This window comes from Nicotiana tabacum, chromosome 4 (assembly GCF_000715075.1).
Source record: "Nicotiana tabacum cultivar K326 chromosome 4, ASM71507v2, whole genome shotgun sequence".
NCBI classification, from domain to species: domain Eukaryota; kingdom Viridiplantae; phylum Streptophyta; class Magnoliopsida; order Solanales; family Solanaceae; genus Nicotiana; species Nicotiana tabacum.
The window spans coordinates 63,584,682-63,604,344 of NC_134083.1; the positions used below are offsets into that span (position 1 = coordinate 63,584,682).

Sequence of the window (19,663 nt, forward strand, 5' to 3'; positions counted from 1 at the left end):
TGTCAACTAATAAGCCGTAGCATTTCTCCATCATCATTAAGGATGAAGGGCTAGCAATGTCATAGTCAATTGGTTGAAAGGAAGGAGATTCCTCGTGAGTGAACTAGTAATACTAGGTGACGAGAAACATTTTATTGGTAAAATCTGTACTACATCCTCTATAGGACCAGTTTTGCTGTCAACCAGTTTGAACGGAGTTTGGCAAAATGAAAATATTTAATAAGATTCTGCATATGATTGCCTAAACTTGGCAGTAAAACTTCAGTGCTGCATCAGAAAACGACAGTACCGAAAAACAATGGAACGGTAAATTTCTCAGCACTTGGAAAAAAAGTCTTTGGTTCTCTGTAACAATGCTATTCATACTAAAACCTGCTTTAGTAACGAGAATAGGAATGGTGATCCAAACAACTTCATAAGCTACTATAGATGCAACCTGAATTGGAAGTAGTCATCAGCCAGGTCTTGGATGCTGATTTATCGGTCTTACCACTTGTATCAGTAGACCAACTTTGATCTTCGAACTTTGAAGTGAAAAAAAGAAAAACACTTTCTGGCAAAGCTTTCACTGGTTCGTTAAAATAGCATAGAGGAACTCTACAATTAAGTGGGAGAACCAACTTATAAAACCATAAGAAAGAGGAAGAAAAGAACCCCTGAGTTCCAACCATATGAATAGTTGTCTACCAACAGTATGCGAACTAGCCTAAAATCCTGTTCTAATCAATTATATTCTGAACGACAAACATCAAAAGAAGTGGATGAGCATCAGCCAGGTAATTTATGAAAGTGAATAATGTTTCTATAAATTATCATGACACAAACTTAATCCAACCCCACAATCTCTCTCTAAAAAGTCCCTCCTAAAAAATTTTAAGATCCCACTGTATCTGTATCTATATGAGTTATTGGGAAAAATTAATCATTAGAGTTGCTTGGAATTGAGACGGACAGCACCGCAGGTAACTGACATCCGCACGTGAAATCTTTATCCTTATGGACCTCCAAGTATGGCATTTTCAATATCTTCCCTACTCAGTGCATAGCTGAATCTTCTCTCTACATCTTTCTCAAGATTACCGGGTCCACTCTTTAGATACCTGTGTTTCAAGAAACATTCAGCCTGTATTGGATCGAAGTTCAAACTGGTGATGCAATATTCTTTGAACTATGCAATCAAAAACTCATAACATGCGCCTTACCCCACACATCAATGAGCTCTTACAACCAGACCAAAGGCCTGGGGCAACTCAAAGAGATATCTGCCAGACTTTTTTTTCATGAACTTAACAACTGAAAGGCCACAATCGGGAGTTTTTTTTCCTTTCTAAGATGGCGTCACACTTGTAACATCAAAAGGACATATCTATTCCCCTCAGGGTCTCACCACAAGCAAGGCATAACACATAGCAATAGATAACATATCAAAAAAATTCTCTTTCTAAACACAGAAGCAGAAACAACAACCAATCAAATTCTCCAAAATTGTGCATCATGAACAACATGATTACTTATTAAACAGTGGCAAAAGAGAAACTAACTCATGTGTCTAGATTAGGGTAAGAACAGGGATTTTGACCAAAAACCATATTAAAAAAATAAAAGAAAGTTATCAATTAGTTGAACATTAAATGGGTATATATTGTATTTTTTCCCTTTTCATGAAAAAGCCTCAAGATAACATCATCTAGTGGTAGCACTTTTTTTTTCAGCTTAAAAGTTCTGTCTCTAACAATGTATTTTAATCTGATAGTAAAATCACTTTATACATAAGTTAGATCAACTCCGTGTTGGTAAGTCAAAATTTTCCTTAATTATCTAAATGAAAAATACTTACATCAACTCTAGGTAAGTAGTAATATCAGTTATTCTAAAACTACATAAATAATCTAAACCTACATCATAACATAAATATCTAAAGTACTTAAAAGCAATTATTTTAACCAAATAAATAATGTAAATTAACTCTAGTTACGAAACAATTGCATTTTGGATCTGAAAAAAATCTTCTTAAATAAACTCTAGGGTAGTAACAATTTCACTTATAATCTATTAACTACACAGCTAATATAACTTCCAAATTAAAAGCTTAAAGGCAACGATTTCAACTTAATCCAAACCAAATATACTTGAGTAAACTCTAGGTTACTAAAACACGTTGAATATTAAAAAGATATGTTTCAGAGCTCTACTTAAGATACGGAAAAAGAAGAGTAAAACGGAGTTAAGATGCTTTTAGGAGGAATCAAACGCTGAACCGTCCCTTCTCATTCTCAATGAACCCCCTTGATTTTCCTTAAAAAGTAGGCTCCAAAGTGGGAACCTGCTTGACTTGGATCAAGAATGCTCTTAGAGAGAATCAAACGCATTACATTTGGTTCCCAATGAACCTAAAATGGACTTGCTTATCAAAAGTGGGTTCATTATTCAGTATATGTACAATTCTTTTCTGAAATATAACCCGAATGTATATACTTTACGCTTAACAATGGATTGCAATTCGAAATGTATAGCCTATATATGGAATTTCCTTATGAGCTATGACTAATCAACCAAACAACCCTTTTTGGTAAAACCAAATCTAAGCAGACTTAACCTCTTCAAACTCCAACTTTTAGTTATAAACAGCACAAGCTGACGGATAAGAAAGCAACTGACCCACATTAATAAGACCCAATCCTATTATTAAATGGACCTTTTTCAAGTTAACCTCTCCATCAAGAATTTCACACCGTAATCTCTTTCGTGTTCCAGTACCCTAGAATCACAAAACATTAGTATACATCACTCAATTAACTAAGCCTTAGATGGGTTCGGCTACATGAATCCTCCATTCACATTCTTCTCCCATTAGGCCCATTTCATTCCACATGACATGCGTAAAGTAGCTAAATTTAACCAAACAAGACATTAAAAATATGATCTTTGTCATAAACTGTCTTATTAATAAATAAGCCCTTTTCAAGTTAACCTCTTGATCATGAATTTCACACCATAAACTGTAATCTTGTTCCAGTACCCTAAAAACAGAGAAACATCCTATCAATCACTCAATCAACTAAACCATAGTTGAATTCAACCATACTAATCCTCCATACACATTCTGCTCCAATTAGGTCCATTTCATTCTAATACAAGAAACACATAAAATAGCTAACTTTAAACTAATGTAAACATATTAAGAATAAGACCTTTAATCCTAAACTGTTCATCAAATGATACTCCGTCCGTTTCAATTTGTTTGGTGACTCGGCACGAAGCTTAAAAAATAAATAAAGACTTTTGAAATTGTGATCTAAATATGCCATAACAGTCGTGTGGCTATAACAACTTCTCATTAAGGAAATTTTAAAATGTGTCATTCTTTTTGGAAAGAAGAGACTAATGATAAGGAAATAGTGTCAAACAAGGTGGAATGGAGGGTGTACTAAACACTAACCTTATATAGAGGTCAGTGATATCAAGTGACAAGTGAGCATGCCAATCTGGCTTTTCAACAAACCAAAGTGCTCTATCATCTCTACTCTGATAAAACCCCAAACTCCTCAACCAAGCTTCTATGCAGGGCAAACTATGAGAGTACAAAGCCTTCTTCTTATCGGGCAGTTTCTGAAGCCATTCGTCCACTGTCTGTGACACTTCTGCTTCTTCGGAAGACTTGGAACATGCCACCGTTGTCCTTGACGGTGAAGATGAAGTAAGAGGAGAGGGACGTGAACGGAATTTGGAGAAAAGTAAAGGACTTGGAAGAAAGAATCTTGAAAAATTTGAAGGTGGTGGAGAAACTATAGATAATGATAATAATCTGTCCGTGCTAAGCGATGCAGTAGAAATGGTCGCCATTTGTGTTCTATTCCTCTATTACACTGCTTCCGCCTATGTGGTTAAGGTGTTGAATTTTACGTTTCAGAATCATCTCAATGTTCCGGAGATGAAGATAGGATTCAACGACGTCGTATTTGTGCATTTCAACCCACACTGACACTATACCATGGAATTATTCTACGTTATCATTATAAAATATTTGATATCATTTGCTACGTTCTATTTCGATACAATTTTTAAAACTTCAAGAATTGAAATTGCTGCAATTTTTAAGTCTATTTTATATTCATTTCGTACTATTTAAGTTGATTTCATTTAAATACTAAACGATAAATAACGGTTAGCTAACCATTAAACTTGAACCAAAGTGAGAAACTGATTTAATTCAAATTAGTTTGGTATACAAATTATTGATTCTTTGTATATTATGTTTTGTTAAGTTTAAAAATAATTTCTCATTTGTTAAAATTTTACATTAATTGATAGAATAAACAATTGCCTTCTTTTACGATTTTGAGCAATTGTCATCTATTGACCTAATTTTTAGGTTGAGTTCGGCATAAATTTTATTTATTAATATTTTTAATTTTTTTTACGTAATATTACAGCTCATGTTATATTATTTATGCTTCAAATTCTAGTCAATGGGAGGTGTTAGAATCCTAAAATTTATTGAATTAATAAACTATTGCCTCGTTATATGACTTTGAACAATATTCATCTTATTAACTAACCTTATAAGCTAAATTAAGAGTAAAATTTATTTCTTAACAATATTTGATTTTAAATCAGTAATATGCTCACACTTCAATCATTACATTCTAAGAATTTATGAAGATTTTGCGTATTTTTACGTTGATTATCAATATACTGTAATGGGGCTGTCACATGGGTATATTCTCATCACGTGGTTGAGGTCGCTGCGCAATTTAGCAATCATTTCTTTTCTTTGAAAACCAAATAATTCCCGCCACTTCCATTTCCCGCCAGAACAGTCTCGACCAAGTTCTAACTCCACAGTCCTCTCGAACATTCGAACACCTGCCGCGCATGTTAGACTACTGTCGTCTCTGCAATCAAAAACCCAACGGAGAGAGAGATCGGCGGTGGAGCCAGAAAAATTTGCCGGCACATGTTAACTCCGCCGGAGAATTAAAACTGTAACCATTGGTATAGAGATACGCCCCTCCGTTACACACACGGCGCAAGTTAGTACTCTGCATTTGCATCAATGGCGGAACCTGTAGACTACTCGAAAACCCAAAGGATAGTGCTCCTCATAGATCTGCACCCACTTCTCACTCTTCAAAACCCTAGCAACCACTACCTCACCTCCATTCTCGTGACCTCCACGCGCCTCCTCACTTTCCCATCTCTCTCCAACTCGCTTTTCGCTTTCAAACTTTTCTTCTCCTCACTTTCCCCTCTCCGTTCCTCCTCCGCCGTTAATCGCTTGTTCCCGAACCTCTCCGTCGCTTCCCTCGCTTTCAACCACCCGTCTCAAACCCTAAATTCCATCACTGAAATCCTAAATTCCCTCTCGCTGCTGCCAATCGAATTAGAGGCAAATTATCGTAGGGCTTGTCACACTTCCGGTTCTCTTCTCCAGCTAGTAAATGATTATGCTTGGGAGTCTGAAATTGAGAGTCCTCCAGGTAAGTTAACTGGTGAGATTCCTAAGATATATCGAAATTTGGTTATTTTGTTTTCGCCTATTTGTAGATCCTTGAGTAATTTAGCTGAGTATATGAATGTGAATGTGAATTCTGAAATTTTTAAGGATTTCGAAGGTTTTATGGTCAAATTCAATGAAATTTTTGGTCTTGTGAGGAACTCTTTCTATAATAGAAGTATTCATTTTAGTTGGATCGGCGTGAATGATTTAAAAAAGGAGGGAGAGAAGGTTGAATTTGTTGATGAAGGTGAATGGTCGTCCATGTTGGAGAGTGGAATTAGAAATTTGGGCTGGGGGATTAGTTCAACTAATTCCGTTGTTTTAGGTTCCGCTCTGATTCCATTTGGATTGATATATCCTGAAATTGGGGCCTCATTTGATTTTATGAAAAGCATTGGTTCATCTGATAGAAGTTCTGCGCAACTGAATCTTGAGATCCTTGATGTCAATGGGAAGCCTTTGGAATGCAAGTTTTGTGATCTCGAATTGCTCAATTTCACGACGTTACCCAGGCTTAGATCTGAAGATATTCTGAATACACTAGGTTTTGGAGACAAGCGAAATGAAGGGTGTGATCGAGAAGAATTGTTTTGGTCTTGTCTTGGTGAAGGTTCAGTAAAGATGCATCTCAAGGCTGTGAAGAAGTACAATGTAGGGGAAAAAATTGAAGGATGCTCGTCTAGTTATGTTTTAGTGCAGGAGTCAACCAGATGCAAAACTAAATACTGTAGCGATACTTTCGTTGATGGAGTCCTTGATGTACTATTTGGAGTGAAGGGTCAGCATGCCCCAGGAAATTCCACAGTCATGTGGAAAATTCTTCTCAGTTTTTTGTATAAAGAAAGCTATTGGGTTTTAGTAACTCTATCTAGTAGCAACGGAAATACAATAACGGGTGTCCTCAGGCCTTTGACAGCGCAATTGGCTCTTCTTTCAAGCATAGAAGAAGCTAATTGTGGATCAAACTCAAAACAGATGAATGACAGGATCTGTGGAAGCTCTAATGAAATCAACGACTCTCACGGGTTGATTGGCTCCCAAACCGAGTCTTCAACATCTGCTAATTGTGAATCACTAGGGGTCGGGAAAAGAGAAAAGAATAAGAAGTCTTCAACCCGGGATTTGACTTTGAGTTCATTCCTCAAGGCAGCATTTGAGTGTAATGATTTTGAGTTGGTAGAGCTTTGTTTTGCCAGACAAATTGAGAAATCAAAGAAGCTGAAATTCTTGAAGTGCTGGATGAAACAGATCAAGAAGACCAGCACCTGCTTGCTAACAGCTGCAGATTCATGTAAAATACAACTGGAACAGCCACCGTCTATATATTTTCCCTCTGATTCAACCCTCATGCTGGAGGGAGATGCACCTCTGGTATACTCAGAAACTGCAGAAGCCTTCTTCACTAATCTACGAAAGAAAATCCAGCATGGTCTACAATCTGGAAGAGACTTGCACACTTTAGCAGAGCGACTAGTGAAGTCATCAGTACATGCATTATCTAAGAAGTATGAGACAGATGACACTATAGGAGGCCAATCTCGAATTCCGAAAGCAAGTGATTCATGTGCCAAAAGTGCCCTTCCTGAACTTATGAAGTTCCTGCTAAGAAAGCCCAAAGAAATGAAAGAGAAGCTGAAACATGAGGATCCCTCCTCTGAAGTATCTGATTTCAGTTCAACCTCGGAAAGTATTGTTCGAGAGTATCCTTTCATTAGTTTCTTTTAGCACTAGTTTTTGAATTATTACATCTTAAATTCAGCTTTATCAAGTAAAGGAATTAATATTGTACTTTAGTGCATTTTCCTTAATGTGCATAAGATTTGAATTGCAGATATTGCTTCGGATGGAAATCCTTCGATCAACCTTTTCGGAGAGTATTAAGGAGTCATCGAAGCAGAGGCTTGTTAAAGAGATCTGCTCCTTTTTAGAGATCATTCAATACCTTGTTGAAGGAGGGATTCATGGTCGTGTTAGTCTCTATGATTATGTTGAACGCAATATTAGGACACGGTAAATATTTTGCTTTGAAATAAAGAGGTTGTTTTTCTCTATAGTTATGACGATCTGATTCATGTCTCACGGCAAGTTTCATTTCTGTATTCCCTTTTTGGTATTTGTCCTGACTAGAATTCAGGATGAGAAGTAGGTCACTTTTGTCCTCTCGATCCTCTTATTTCACCAACCCCAATAATTTTTTCCCCTTGTTTCCTTGCTTTATCCTATCAAGATAAGTTGATAATTTTCAAGATTAAACCTACTATAGCTCTATAGACCATCAAAGTACTATTTTGATATCATCATCGTGCTCTAGCTGTTATTTGACTACATTACCATTCTGTTTCATGAACTTTTCTCATTTTTAGAACTTTCATTCTTCTTAAGAAACTTTAATTAGTCTTCTACTTTGTAATCCTACTTTACCTATTAGGGATTTTCCTGTCTGGTTTTAAGCAAAACCATGTTAAGTGTAAATTTACTACAGGATGATCAGCTTTTCATTTACTATAAAACGAAAGTCTGTTACACTGAACTTCTCAGGTAACTCCATTGCTTAACATCAGTACCTAGTTCATGAATTACAGTGTACAAGTTTCATTGACTTTGCCATCAGAGTTTAAACCAATCGCGCTGTTATTATTAGAACTGGCTCTTGTTTGCTCTTCATAGATAAGAAACTCATGCAGCGCCCTGGCAGTACTGTTACCTGAAATATAACATAGAAATCCCCACATGATTCAGGTACAAGGACATTCTCGAAGATGTTGTGAATAGAATCTACACACAAATGGATCTACTTCCATTTGGTGATGAAGATGAAAAACAGTCCCTTCTATTCAACAGTGAGGACAGTAATCAGTCTTGGAGGGATAAACAAGATAGATATGAAACGGCTGAAGCCAACTACACGCGATCAGCAGAGAATGAGTCTTGCCAACCACCAGAAGATGTTGGTGAGAGCTCCCAAGGGATTAAAGTGGGGGATCATGCCCGCAAGTTAAGTGAAGCTCGTGATAGGAGAGAGAAGGCTCGACGATTTGGATCTTTCACAAGGATGCCAGATCTGCAAAGAGTTTGGGCCCCGAAGCAGCTTAATGTTGTAAAAACAAAGTGTGAAGAGCAGAAGGAACTGAAGAGGAAAGAGCGGAAAAGAGGTTACGGAAGTGTAGTATATGAGACACCAATGAGTGGAAAGAACTGGTCATTCTCTCAAAATGCTGGTGATGAGGATGAAAAGCTAAAACAGAGCTCTTCTTCTGTTTCCAAGGCTCTCTTTCAGGATTGATGATGACAAGTTGCACCAGTATTGTAGCTATGACTCTCATTAGAGGAATACTGTTGTAGCGAGTGAAGCATGTTGTCTCTAATTAGAGAGAAAAGCGAAGCATGTTATTTACTTTGTTGAATTATTTTGTAGATATAGAAAACATTTCCTGCACTGACAGGAAAATGTTAATAACAAAAACTGGTTTTCCTCAATTAATGTAGAAATTGAGCAGGGTTAGTTGTCATAACTGACAGCCAACTAAAATGCAACTGATATCACTGATTTCCTTTCATACGGTGAGGATAGGGCACATAAACCATATGTACACAGCAAGATGTCGATAAGCATGTTTTCACTCAACATGTAATAATACTCTGATGTGGTAAACCCACAAAAGAAGTGATAATTTTTCCTTGCTTTGTTTGGAAAGTAGAGAAGCTAAAGTAGAAATAGGAAAAACAAGGTAAAATGATTCTCTTATTTGTTTAAGTTACTAGAATAATAGGGGTTCTGGAAAACAAATCCATCGTTAGAGAGAGATTACTCAGAGCATCCAGAAATAGTTTAATTTCAAAAAGCTTAATACATACTTTCCTTTGATTTTCCTTTTACATACCCCTAAATACACAACAACTTTGTAAACACCTTATGTATCTTTTTAATACCCCACTATTTTGTCAAGTGGCAAGTGCTTATTTCGTCAAAGTCTTGCATCCTATTGTACTTTTATTTTATTTAATCTTTTTAAACATTTTAAAATTAATTTTGGAAAAAGAATTTACATTTTTTCCCCTTCTAAATTCATTTCCAATACTGGTCAAGCTAAACATTGATAAGAGATAACCGGCATTCTATTCAGGACATGGAGTGCATACAGGTGGAATATAAATTAGTTTCTTCTTTCAAAATTTCCCTCAATATTTCTTCCCGTGGAGGGAGAAATGTTTATAGGGCCCAAATGGAACTGTTTCCCTCTCTTCCTTAGTCGTCCACTTTAAACTAGAAGGCAATTCTATGCAGGATTCATGGATTCCCCATGACTGAGCTATGTGAACGTGAACAATCTTCAAGAAAGTTGTACTCTGATATTTCATGTCACCGATTGCAAGCCCCCTTTGCCTTTTCCTCCCTTATTAAACTGCCAATCCATATATACACACACTAAAACCCCCCCAGCAGTGCTACACTTTCCATTTAGACGAAGTTTCCTCCAGTCATATATTGGACCGACCCCCAGATATCAAAACACTGAAAAAACTACATTCCAAGATCATTCTCGATCCGGGTCTATGTTGCAACACGTCTCTTGCCATCAAATTGATGCGTGCTTTTGCCACTTGTGGCCAACCTGATGTGATTCGCCAACTGTTCGACAAAATACCTGACAGGGACGTGGCAGTTTATAATGTCATGATCAGGAGCTACGTGAATAACAAGTTCTATCAAGATGCTATTTTTATTTATAATGATATGACTAAACGAGATGTTAGCCCTGATCACTATACATTTCCCTGTGTTCTTAAAGCTTGTTTTGGCTCCAATAATTTGAGGGCCGGGCTGCAGATTCACGATACTATTAGCAAGAGGGGTCTCGATTCTAACCTATTTATTGGGAATTGCCTTGTGGTCATGTATAGGAAATGTGGATATCTAGTGGAGGCTCGTCAGGTTCTTAATGAAATGCCCAAACAGGACGTTGTTTCTTGGAACTCAATGGTTGCTGGATATGCTCAAAATGGAAGGTTTGATGATGCTTTAGAGGTTTGTAAGGAAATGAACTTTCTAGGTATGGAACCAAACGTGGGAACCATGTCTAGCCTTTTACCTGCTGTTAGCAATACCATCATTGAGAATGTCTCGTTCGACAAATATATTTTCATGAATGATGAATATGGATAAAAAGGATTTGGTTCAATGGAATGTGATGATAGCTATTATGTCAAGAATTCTATGCCTAATGAGGTGGTTGAGCTCTATCTCCAAATGGAAACTTGTGGAATAGAGCCTGACGTTATAACTTTTGCTAGCATTCTTCCTGCTTGTGGGGGACCTTTCAGCTGCATCGTTGGGAAGGAGGATTCATGAATCTGTTGAGAGAGAAGGTCTTAGGCCAAATTTATCTCTTGAGAACTCCTTCGTTGATATGTATGTTAGAAAATAATTCTTTTATCTCAAAAATAAATTGCAACAGATACATTATACTTTACTACCCATGATTAATAGCCATTATTATAATATTATAACTGACTTTTTATTAGCATCCATACCAAATCATCTATGATAAGCTATTAATGGTTTTGAATTTGTTTGTTCAAATTATCATTATCCGTTGCTTTGAAAGTTACAAACCCGTAAGCTTTGTTTTGTAACAGTCATTCGCATTAATTCTTTAATCTTTCAATGCTATAGACTTTGGAGCATTTCAGCAAGGATGGTTATTTTCTTATCTATAAAATCCCAAGTTCCTTTTGCTTTGAAAGGAAAAAAAAACTAAGAGTAAAAACTTCTACTCTCTCTCTATATATTTTTTGTGTTGGATTTTTTTTTATACGATATTTGTTGTTTCTGCTCCGAGTTATACTAGAAGAGCTTGTTGAATCATGGGGATACGCCTAATAATATTTATCACGGTATGGGCAAAATATCCTTAAGGACAGTATCCTTGACACGCCTCAAGCTAAATCTTATTCTCCATATCCAATATTTTTTCCAACATATGTCTGGTGCGGATGCTTGACAGAGGCAAGGAAAATGTTTGAGGGGATGAAGTTTCGGGATGTTGTGTCATGGACTTCCTTGATATCTGCTTATGGTAAGAGTGGCCAAGGCCGAGATGGAGTTGCTTTGTTTTCAAGCATCCATTGGAAAATGTTTTTAAGAAGAAACTCAATCCAGATGGTTCTATTGATAAATACAAAGCTAGACTTGTTGCAAAAGGTTTTACTCAAAAGCAAAATATTGATTATTTTAATACTTATGCTCATGTAACTAGAATTTCCTCAATTCGTGTTTTACTTGCCTTGACTTCTATTTATAAACTTTTTATTCACCAAATGGATGTTAAAACTGCATTTTTAAATGGTGATTTAGAAGAGAAAATTTACATGGAGCAACTTGAGGGTTGTATAGTGTCTGGCCAAGAAAACAAAGTATGTAAATTGCTAAAATCTTTGTATGGTCTAAAGCAAGCACCTAAACAGTGGCATGAAAAATTTGATCAAGTATTGATTAATGATGGTTTTTTCATCAATTGAAGTAGATAAATGTGTTTATACAAAATATGTAGATGGTACATGTGTTATTATTTGTCTTTATGTGGATGACATGCTTATTTTTAGTTCCAGTCTTGATTTGGTACATAAAACCTTGTGTTCTAATTTTGAGATGAAAGACATGGGAGAAGCTAGTGTTATTTTAGACATGAAAATTATAAGAGGCAATAGCTTGATGTTGACTCAAGAACATTATGTTGAAAGAATTCTTAAAAAAATTGATTGTTTTGATGTGGTACCTGTAAGCACTCCTTATGATGCTAGTAGTCAATTAAAAAAGAATAAAGGAGATGTTGTAGATCAAAATAAATATGCTCAAGTTATTGGTAGTCTAATGCATTTGATGAATTTACTAGACCTGATATTGCTTATGCTGTGTGTAGATTAAGTAGATATACACAAAACCCGGGTCATGATCATTGGAATGCATTAGTAAGAGTAATGAAATATTTGAGAGGTACCATGAACTATGGTATTAATATAGTGGATTTCCCACTGTACTAGAAGGATACAGTAATGCTAACTGGATCTCTGATTCAGATGAGACAAAATCCACTAGTGGTTATGTGTTCACCCTTGGTGGGGGTGTTGTGGCATGGAAATCAACTAAACAAACAATAATAGCTAGATCTACCATGGAATCTGAGTTTGTGGCATTGGAATTGGCTGGCAATGAAGCCGAGTGGTTAAAGAACCTTTTGGGAAGTATTCCACTAGGAATAAAACCGACACCTTCTGTGTCGATGCATTGTGATTGCCAAGCTGCAATAGCCATTGCTAAAAATAAATCCTTCAATGGGAAGAGTAGACATCCGATTGAGACATAATATGATAAAGCAGCTGCTGAGAGATGGAATTATATCCATAGATTATGTGAAGTCAGAAGTGAATTTGGCCGATCCTCTGACTAAACCTTTGGGAAGAAAATTAATATCTGAAACATCGAAGGGAATGTAACTATTGCCAATTTGAGTTATATCAACAGTGATGGTAACCCAACCTATGTGATTCGAGATCCCATGAATTAGGTTCATATGGGTAATAACAAGTAATAAGTTGATTAAATATGCAATATTAAATTTTGTCCCTTCCTATGGTGTGTGTATATAGTGCTAGACTGCAAGGAATGAGAGGCTGAGTTATTAAAGTCTTAATCTAATCCATAGCCTTTTATAGGTGGTGTATTGTGCTGCAGAGTACACTTGATGGATGGACCTATATGAGTATGGAGTGGGGCCGCTCCTATGCAATTTATGGCAAAATATTTCTAGAGCACTCATGAAAACCAGGTGCGCGCATGGCCTATTAGCGCAAAACCGTGACAAACAACAAAGTGTGTGCGGGTATAATGTGATAGATAAGACACTAAACTTACAAAAGAATTCTTGGTTCATAGAAGTTCTAAACTTCACCATTTGTTCTATAAGTTTAATTTTATTTTATCTAGGTCTGGTTCATAGTCCAAGTGACACCAGATTCGACGCATTATGCTCATTTTGTGAAAACCCAGCGAAACTTCTTATTTCGTTCTATTCATTAAAATTATTTTTGAGATATATGGGGGATTGTTAGAAAATAATTCTTTTATCTCAAAAATAAATTGCAACAAATACATTATCCTTTACTACCCATGATTAATAGCCATTATTATAATATTATAACTGACTTTTTAGTAGCATTCATACCAAATCATCTATGATTAGCTATTAATGGTTTTGAATTTGTTTGTTCAAATTATCATTTTCCGTTGCTTTGAAAGTTACAAAACCGTAAGCTTTGTTTTGTAACAGTCATTCTCATTAATTCTTTAATCTTTCTATGCTATAGACGTTGGAGCATTTCAGCAAGGATGGTTATTTTCTTATCTATAAAATCCCAAGTTCCTTTTGCTTTGAAAGGAAAAAAAACTAAGAGTAAAACCTTTTGCTCTCTCTCTATATATATTTTTTGTGCTGACTTTTCTTTTATACAATCTTTGTTGTTTCTGCTCCTAGTTATACTAGAAGAGCTTGTTGAATCCTGGGGAATACGCTTAATAATATTTATCACGGTGTGGGCGAAATATCCTTAAGGACACTGTCCTTGACACGCCTCAAGCTAAATCTTATTCTCCATATCCAATATTGTTTCCAACATATGTCTGGTGTGGATGCTTGACAGAGGCAAGGAAAATGTCTGAGGGGATGAAGTTTCAGGATGTTGTGTCATGGACTTCCTTGATATCTGCTTATGGTAAGAGTGGCCAAGGCCGGGATGGAGTTGCTTTGTTTTCAAAAATGTTGGAGTCTGGTCTTCAACCTGATTCTATTGCTTTTGTTTCCGTTCTTTCCGCTTGCAGCCATGTAGGATTGCTATAAGAAGGAGAGTACTATTACAGGCTAATGACAGACAAGTACAAGATTGTGCCGAGGTTAGAACATTATGCCTGCATGGTTGATTTAAAAGGACGTGCTGGACGCATAAATGAGGCCTACAATTTCCTCTAGCAGATGCCTATGGAAGCTAATGAGAGAATCTGGGGGGTGCCTGTCGGTTGCACAATGATATGGACATTGGTCTTGTAGCTGCAGACAATCTTTTTGGATTGTCCCCAAAGCAGTCTGGTTATTATGTGTTGCTATCAAATATTTATGTGAAGGCTGGAAGATGGCAAGATATGACGACTATTAGGTCAATCATGAACGGTAGAGGGATTAAGAAAATGCCCTGTGTCAGCAATGTTGAGCTCAATCACTTGGTACACACCTTTCTTGCTGGTGACACGTCTCATCCACAATCGAAGGAGATCTATGAAGAGTTAGACATACTAATAGGCAAGATGAAAGAGGAAGGATATGTTCCAGAAATAGATGCTGCCCTTCACGACGTTGAGGAGGAAGATAAAGAAAATCATCTAGTAGCTTGCTATTGTCTTTGCAATTATGAATTCCGCCCCAGGTACATCTATTAGAATTACTAAGAGTCTATGTGTATGTGGAGATTGCCACATTGCTGCGAAACTTATCTCCAAGATCATGCAACGTCTGATTGTTGTTAGGGATACAAATCGCTATCATCACTTTCAGAATGGAGTTTGCTCATGTAGCGATTAGTGGTGACTCTGCCTGGAGGTACATAGGTGTATGTGTATTTCAGTTGTTCATGTATGGTGAATTTCCGAGTATCTTATTACAACAACAACAATAATATACCCAGTATTATCCCACACTGTAGGGTCTGGGGAGGGTAGTGTGTACGCAGACCTTACCCCTACCTTGTGAGGATAGAGAGGTTGTTTCCAATAGACCCTCGGCTCAGGAAAGCATAAGCACCACATTAATGAAAATATAGACAAGGAGGGGCAGTACCAAAAAGCCATATAAAAGCAGAATAAAAATAACAAGACGTACAGTAATGTGATCAACAATTAAAGAAACAACGGTTAGTCATAAAAACCCACTGCCAACAAAAAGTAAGACTGCGTGCCAATACTACTGTTATGAACACTCTAGTCACCTACTCTACTACCTTAATCCTCGACCTCCATACCTTCCTATCAAGGGTCATGTCCTCGGTCAGTTAAAGTTGCGCCATGTCTTGCCTAATCACCTCTCCCGACCTCTTCTTTGGCCTACCTCTATCTCTCTGTAGGCCCTTCAATGTCAACCTCTCACACCTGCTCACCGGGGCGTCTGTGCTCCTCCTCCTCACATGACCAAACCACCTAAGTCGCGCTTCCCGCATCTTGTTCTCAATAGGGGCCACACCCACCTTGTTGCGAATAACCTCATTTCTGATCTTAGCTAACCTGGTGTGACCGCAGATCCATCTCAACATCCTCATCTCTGCTACCTTCATATTCTAGACATGAGCGATCTTGACTGGCCGACACTTAGCCCCATACAACATCGTTGGTCTAACCACCACTCTGTAGAACTTACCCTTAAGTTTCGGTGGTACCTTCTTATCACACAACACCAGAAGCGAGTCTCCATTTCATCCATCCCGCCCCAATACGATGTGTGACATCTTTATCAATCTCCTCATCCCCTGAATAATAGATCAAAGGTACTTAAAACTCTCTCTCCTAGAGATGACCTGCGAGTCCAGCCTCACTTCCCCTTCTCCTCCTTGAGTCTCGCCACTGAACTTACACTCCAAGTGTTCTGTCTTGGTCCTGCTCAATTTGAAGCCTTTAGATTCCAGGATCTGCCTCCATACCTCTAATTGCGCGTTCACACCGTCTCGCGTCTCGTCAATCAGTACAATATCATCTGCAAATAGCATGCACCACGGCACCTCCTCTTGGATGTGCTGTCAGTACGTCCATCACCAGAGCAAACAAAAAAGGGCTGAGTGCCAACCCCTGATGCAACCCCTTCATAACCGGAAAATGGTCCGAGTCCTCAACCACCCTCCTCACTCGAGTCTTTACTCCATCATATATGTCCTTAATCAACCTAATGTAGGCAACAGGTACACCTCTAGCCCACAAACATCTCCACAAAACCTCCCTCGGTACTTTATCGTACGCATTTTCTAAGTCGATGAACACCATATGCAAGTCCTTCTTTCTCTCCCTATACTGCTCCATCAATCTCCTAAGAAGGTGGATGGCTTATGTAGTCGAACGTCCCGGCATAAACCCAAACTGATTCTCGGAAATAGACACACTTCTCCTTACCCTTAGCTCTACCACTTTCTCCCATACTTTCATAGTTAGGCTAAGCAGCTTGATAACCCGATAGTTGTTGCAATTTTGGATATCACCCTTGTTCTTGTATACAGGAACCATCGTGCTCCACCTCCACTCTTCGGGCATTTTCTTCGTTCTAAACATGACATTAAATAACCTAGTGAGCCACTCCAAGCCTGCCTTGCCCGCACTCTTCCAAAACTCCACCGGGATTTCATCTGGTCCGGTCGGTTTGCCCCTGCTCATCTTACGCATAACCCCCTCAACTTCATCAACTCTAATCCGCCTACAATACCCAAAGTCACAACAACTCCCGGAGAATACCAAATCACCCAGTACAATGCTTATGTCCCCCTCCTCGTTCAAGAGACTATGGAAATAGGTATGCCATCTCCGACGGATAAGCCCCTCATCCAACAAAACTCTATCTTCTTCGTCCTTGATGCACTTCACTTTGTCCAAGTCACGCGCCTTCCTTTCTCGCGCCTTGGCTAACCTGAACAACCTATTATCCCCACCTCGGCCCTCGAGTTCCTCATACAAACGACTAAAAGCTACAGTCTTGGCCGCCGTAACTGCTAGCTTATTAATGAAGTGAAAAAGCACCTAGTAACAGTTCCCTGGTCTCTTGGAACTGTTTTCTCTTCCAGTTTTATTTTCGTTATCTTTTACTGTCTAGCATTGACGAAAAGAAAAGATATTTCACTGTCTAGCATGAAGATAGTTGCGTGATGTGGACTGTGGATGTTGTAGTGGTCATCTTTATCTGCATTCACATTTTTGACTACATAAATAACATAATAAGGTGCATCAAGTTCATTTTGAACATTTTGATTACTGCTAGCAACCTAGTTTCTGAAACATTCTAAAGCTGTGCATTTCAATAATTCTTGTCCATACAATTTCTTTCCCATTATTTTCTTTTTCTTTTTCACTGGAATGTCTCTTCACAAGGCTGACCTTGTTAATACATTCTTGATACAAGGAGTTGAATTTGCCCATTGCATGGATTACCATTGCATATAAATGAAGTCTAAATCTTTCGACTGAAATTTCATTTCAGGGCTTAGAAATTGGAGAAGGAGATGGAGGACGTTTGGGCTGCATTTTGTGGGGCATTAGATTGCTCGAACGAAAATGGAAAACCTTGCAGTATTGATTGGGTATCCACAGCTCAACCTTCATCCTACATCAATCATGCGTTGATCATTTGATTTGATGTTATACTCCTGCTGCTGTTCCTATGTACACTGGTTTCTTAGACATCCTCGAAATACACCAATATTCCTGTTTACTTTTCTGGGTTCTCACGTTTGCAGTTGACTTCTGCTATTTTCAATGGTTTCCTGGGAATACTGTATTTGTCCTTATTCATTTGGGTGCTTGGAGACCAGGTGAAAAAAACCCATAGTACATTACCACTGCATTGGTTGTTACTGACCTTGTTTCATGGATTACATGGTTATCAGTAAGTTTAACCGCAAGCCTTCGGGGAAACCATATTTCGTAAACCCCTTTGAGCCTCTTGTCAATTCTTGCCTTAGTCTTTGCTGGAATTTTTGATGCTATGTCACTTGTTGCGGCTATTCTTGATAAAGAGGTGACAATTGATAAGTTGGCATTTTGCCAACTTATTCATACCTTTTTCTTGGGCTTTAAGGTTCTTTAAGTAAGATTTAATAGCTTGAACTAACTTAATTTGGTTTGTCTCGGGTATTTGAGCTTAAATGAAATAGTTGATGAAGGATTTGATCAAAAATGATGAAAAGAGATGGAATTTGGTGAAGAATTTGAAGGTTGAAAAGTGCAGAGAAATTGGCTCCACGAAGGCAATCATGGAGTTCAAAAGGTGTGGAGAAAATGACTAAGTTTGGAAAAAATTGTGCAAACGATCTCAGTCGTGGAGCCATTTCAGCCCACGAACAAGGCCACAAACATCATTGGCTCCACGAACAAGGCCACGAAGTCACCTGAAACTTAGCCTACAACTAAAGTATTAAAGCAAAACGTGGAGATGATCATCAATCGGCTCCACGATTTGTGACCACAGGGCGATTTTGTCACAGGTTTTAGACGATAGATTCTTAGCTAATTCTCGTAGGTCATCTTTCATTCCTTTGAATATTCTAATATTCTACCGCAGCCTTTAGCTCTTTTGGAATGATTTGAGGATCTCCATCATTGTGTTTGAATTTTCTTACTCATTTAGTTTCGAATCATGTTTATCTATTCATTTGAACCTATAGTTTTTATGGAATGATTTGAGGATCTCCATCATTGTGTTTGAATTTTCTTACTCATTTAGTTTCGAATCATGTTTATCTATTCATTTGAACCTATAGTTTTTATCTTTAGCATGAGTAGCTAATCTTTATAGCTAGGGTTGTAAACTCTTATGGCATTAATGTGAATGGGTGTTTGATTATCTTGGTTATTATTACTTGGGTTGTGATTATCCAATTGTTTGCATGCTTTAATACTAATTTGGTGGTTGTAAATACTAGATTGAGTCCTTTATTATCTATTTCTTGCTTGGAAAGGTGGAAGTTGGATTGGGTATTTAACAAGTAGCAAGGATTTGAGCTTATTAAGGAATTAATGAAGCTTGATTAATGAAATCAAACTAGGAATAAGGAGATTTCTACTTGGGTCATTATAAATTGGGGTTTAATGCATTCCTTTGGTTTGGAAGAACTCTTTAGGGATAAGCTTGCTAGAGTTAGAAAATTCTAGTGAGTAGCTAGCAACGGATCATAAAGTGTTCAGGGTTCGGTTTGGATCGGTTTTCCCCCAAAAAGAAACCAAACTAAGTAAGTCGGTTTTTCAAATATTGGAACCAAACTAATTAAGTCAGTTTTTATGGATTCGGTGAATGTCGGTTTTTCGTTTTTTTCGATTATTTATCTTTTTATCTTAAATATGAGACATAAACTATCAAACACATATTCCGG

At 37.5% G+C, this 19,663-nt stretch overlaps 2 protein-coding genes and 1 pseudogene across 2 annotated transcripts; 2 read left to right on the top strand and 1 right to left on the bottom strand.

Annotated features, from left to right (window-relative positions):
* Positions 1-575: 575 nt before the first annotated feature.
* Positions 576-3,941, bottom strand: LOC107760635 (uncharacterized). Its single transcript, XM_016578720.2, has 2 exons — positions 3,440-3,941; positions 576-1,100 (listed from the first exon to the last, which is right to left on the bottom strand). The coding sequence occupies exons 1-2, from the start codon at positions 3,841-3,843 to the stop codon at positions 995-997; spliced, it is 510 nt and encodes a 169-aa protein (XP_016434206.1). The 5' UTR covers positions 3,844-3,941; the 3' UTR covers positions 576-994.
* Positions 3,942-4,700: 759 nt separating this feature from the next.
* Positions 4,701-8,977, top strand: LOC107760626 (uncharacterized). Its single transcript, XM_016578710.2, has 3 exons — positions 4,701-7,200; positions 7,319-7,510; positions 8,240-8,977. Exons 1-3 carry the CDS (start codon positions 5,057-5,059, stop codon positions 8,781-8,783), a joined length of 2,880 nt encoding a protein of 959 aa, XP_016434196.1. The 5' UTR covers positions 4,701-5,056; the 3' UTR covers positions 8,784-8,977.
* Positions 8,978-9,387: 410 nt separating this feature from the next.
* LOC142180315 (putative pentatricopeptide repeat-containing protein At3g49142) lies at positions 9,388-17,769 on the top strand (annotated as a pseudogene).
* Positions 17,770-19,663: the final 1,894 nt, after the last annotated feature.

What these genes read in the sequence shown, in the direction of transcription:
- LOC107760635 (XM_016578720.2), bottom strand. Translation starts at nt 3,843, where the DNA reads ATGGCGACCATTTCTACTGCATCGCTTAGCACGGACAGATTATTATCA. An exon ending in ATCACTGACCTCTATATAAG is followed by an intron (nt 1,101 to 3,439) that starts GTTAGTGTTTAG and finishes CTTGAAACACAG; the next exon opens with GTATCTAAAGAGTGGACCCG.
- LOC107760626 (XM_016578710.2), top strand. Translation starts at nt 5,057, where the DNA reads ATGGCGGAACCTGTAGACTACTCGAAAACCCAAAGGATAGTGCTCCTC. An exon ending in TCGGAAAGTATTGTTCGAGA is followed by an intron (nt 7,201 to 7,318) that starts GTATCCTTTCAT and finishes AATGTGCATAAG; the next exon opens with ATTTGAATTGCAGATATTGC. An exon ending in GAACGCAATATTAGGACACG is followed by an intron (nt 7,511 to 8,239) that starts GTAAATATTTTG and finishes CACATGATTCAG; the next exon opens with GTACAAGGACATTCTCGAAG.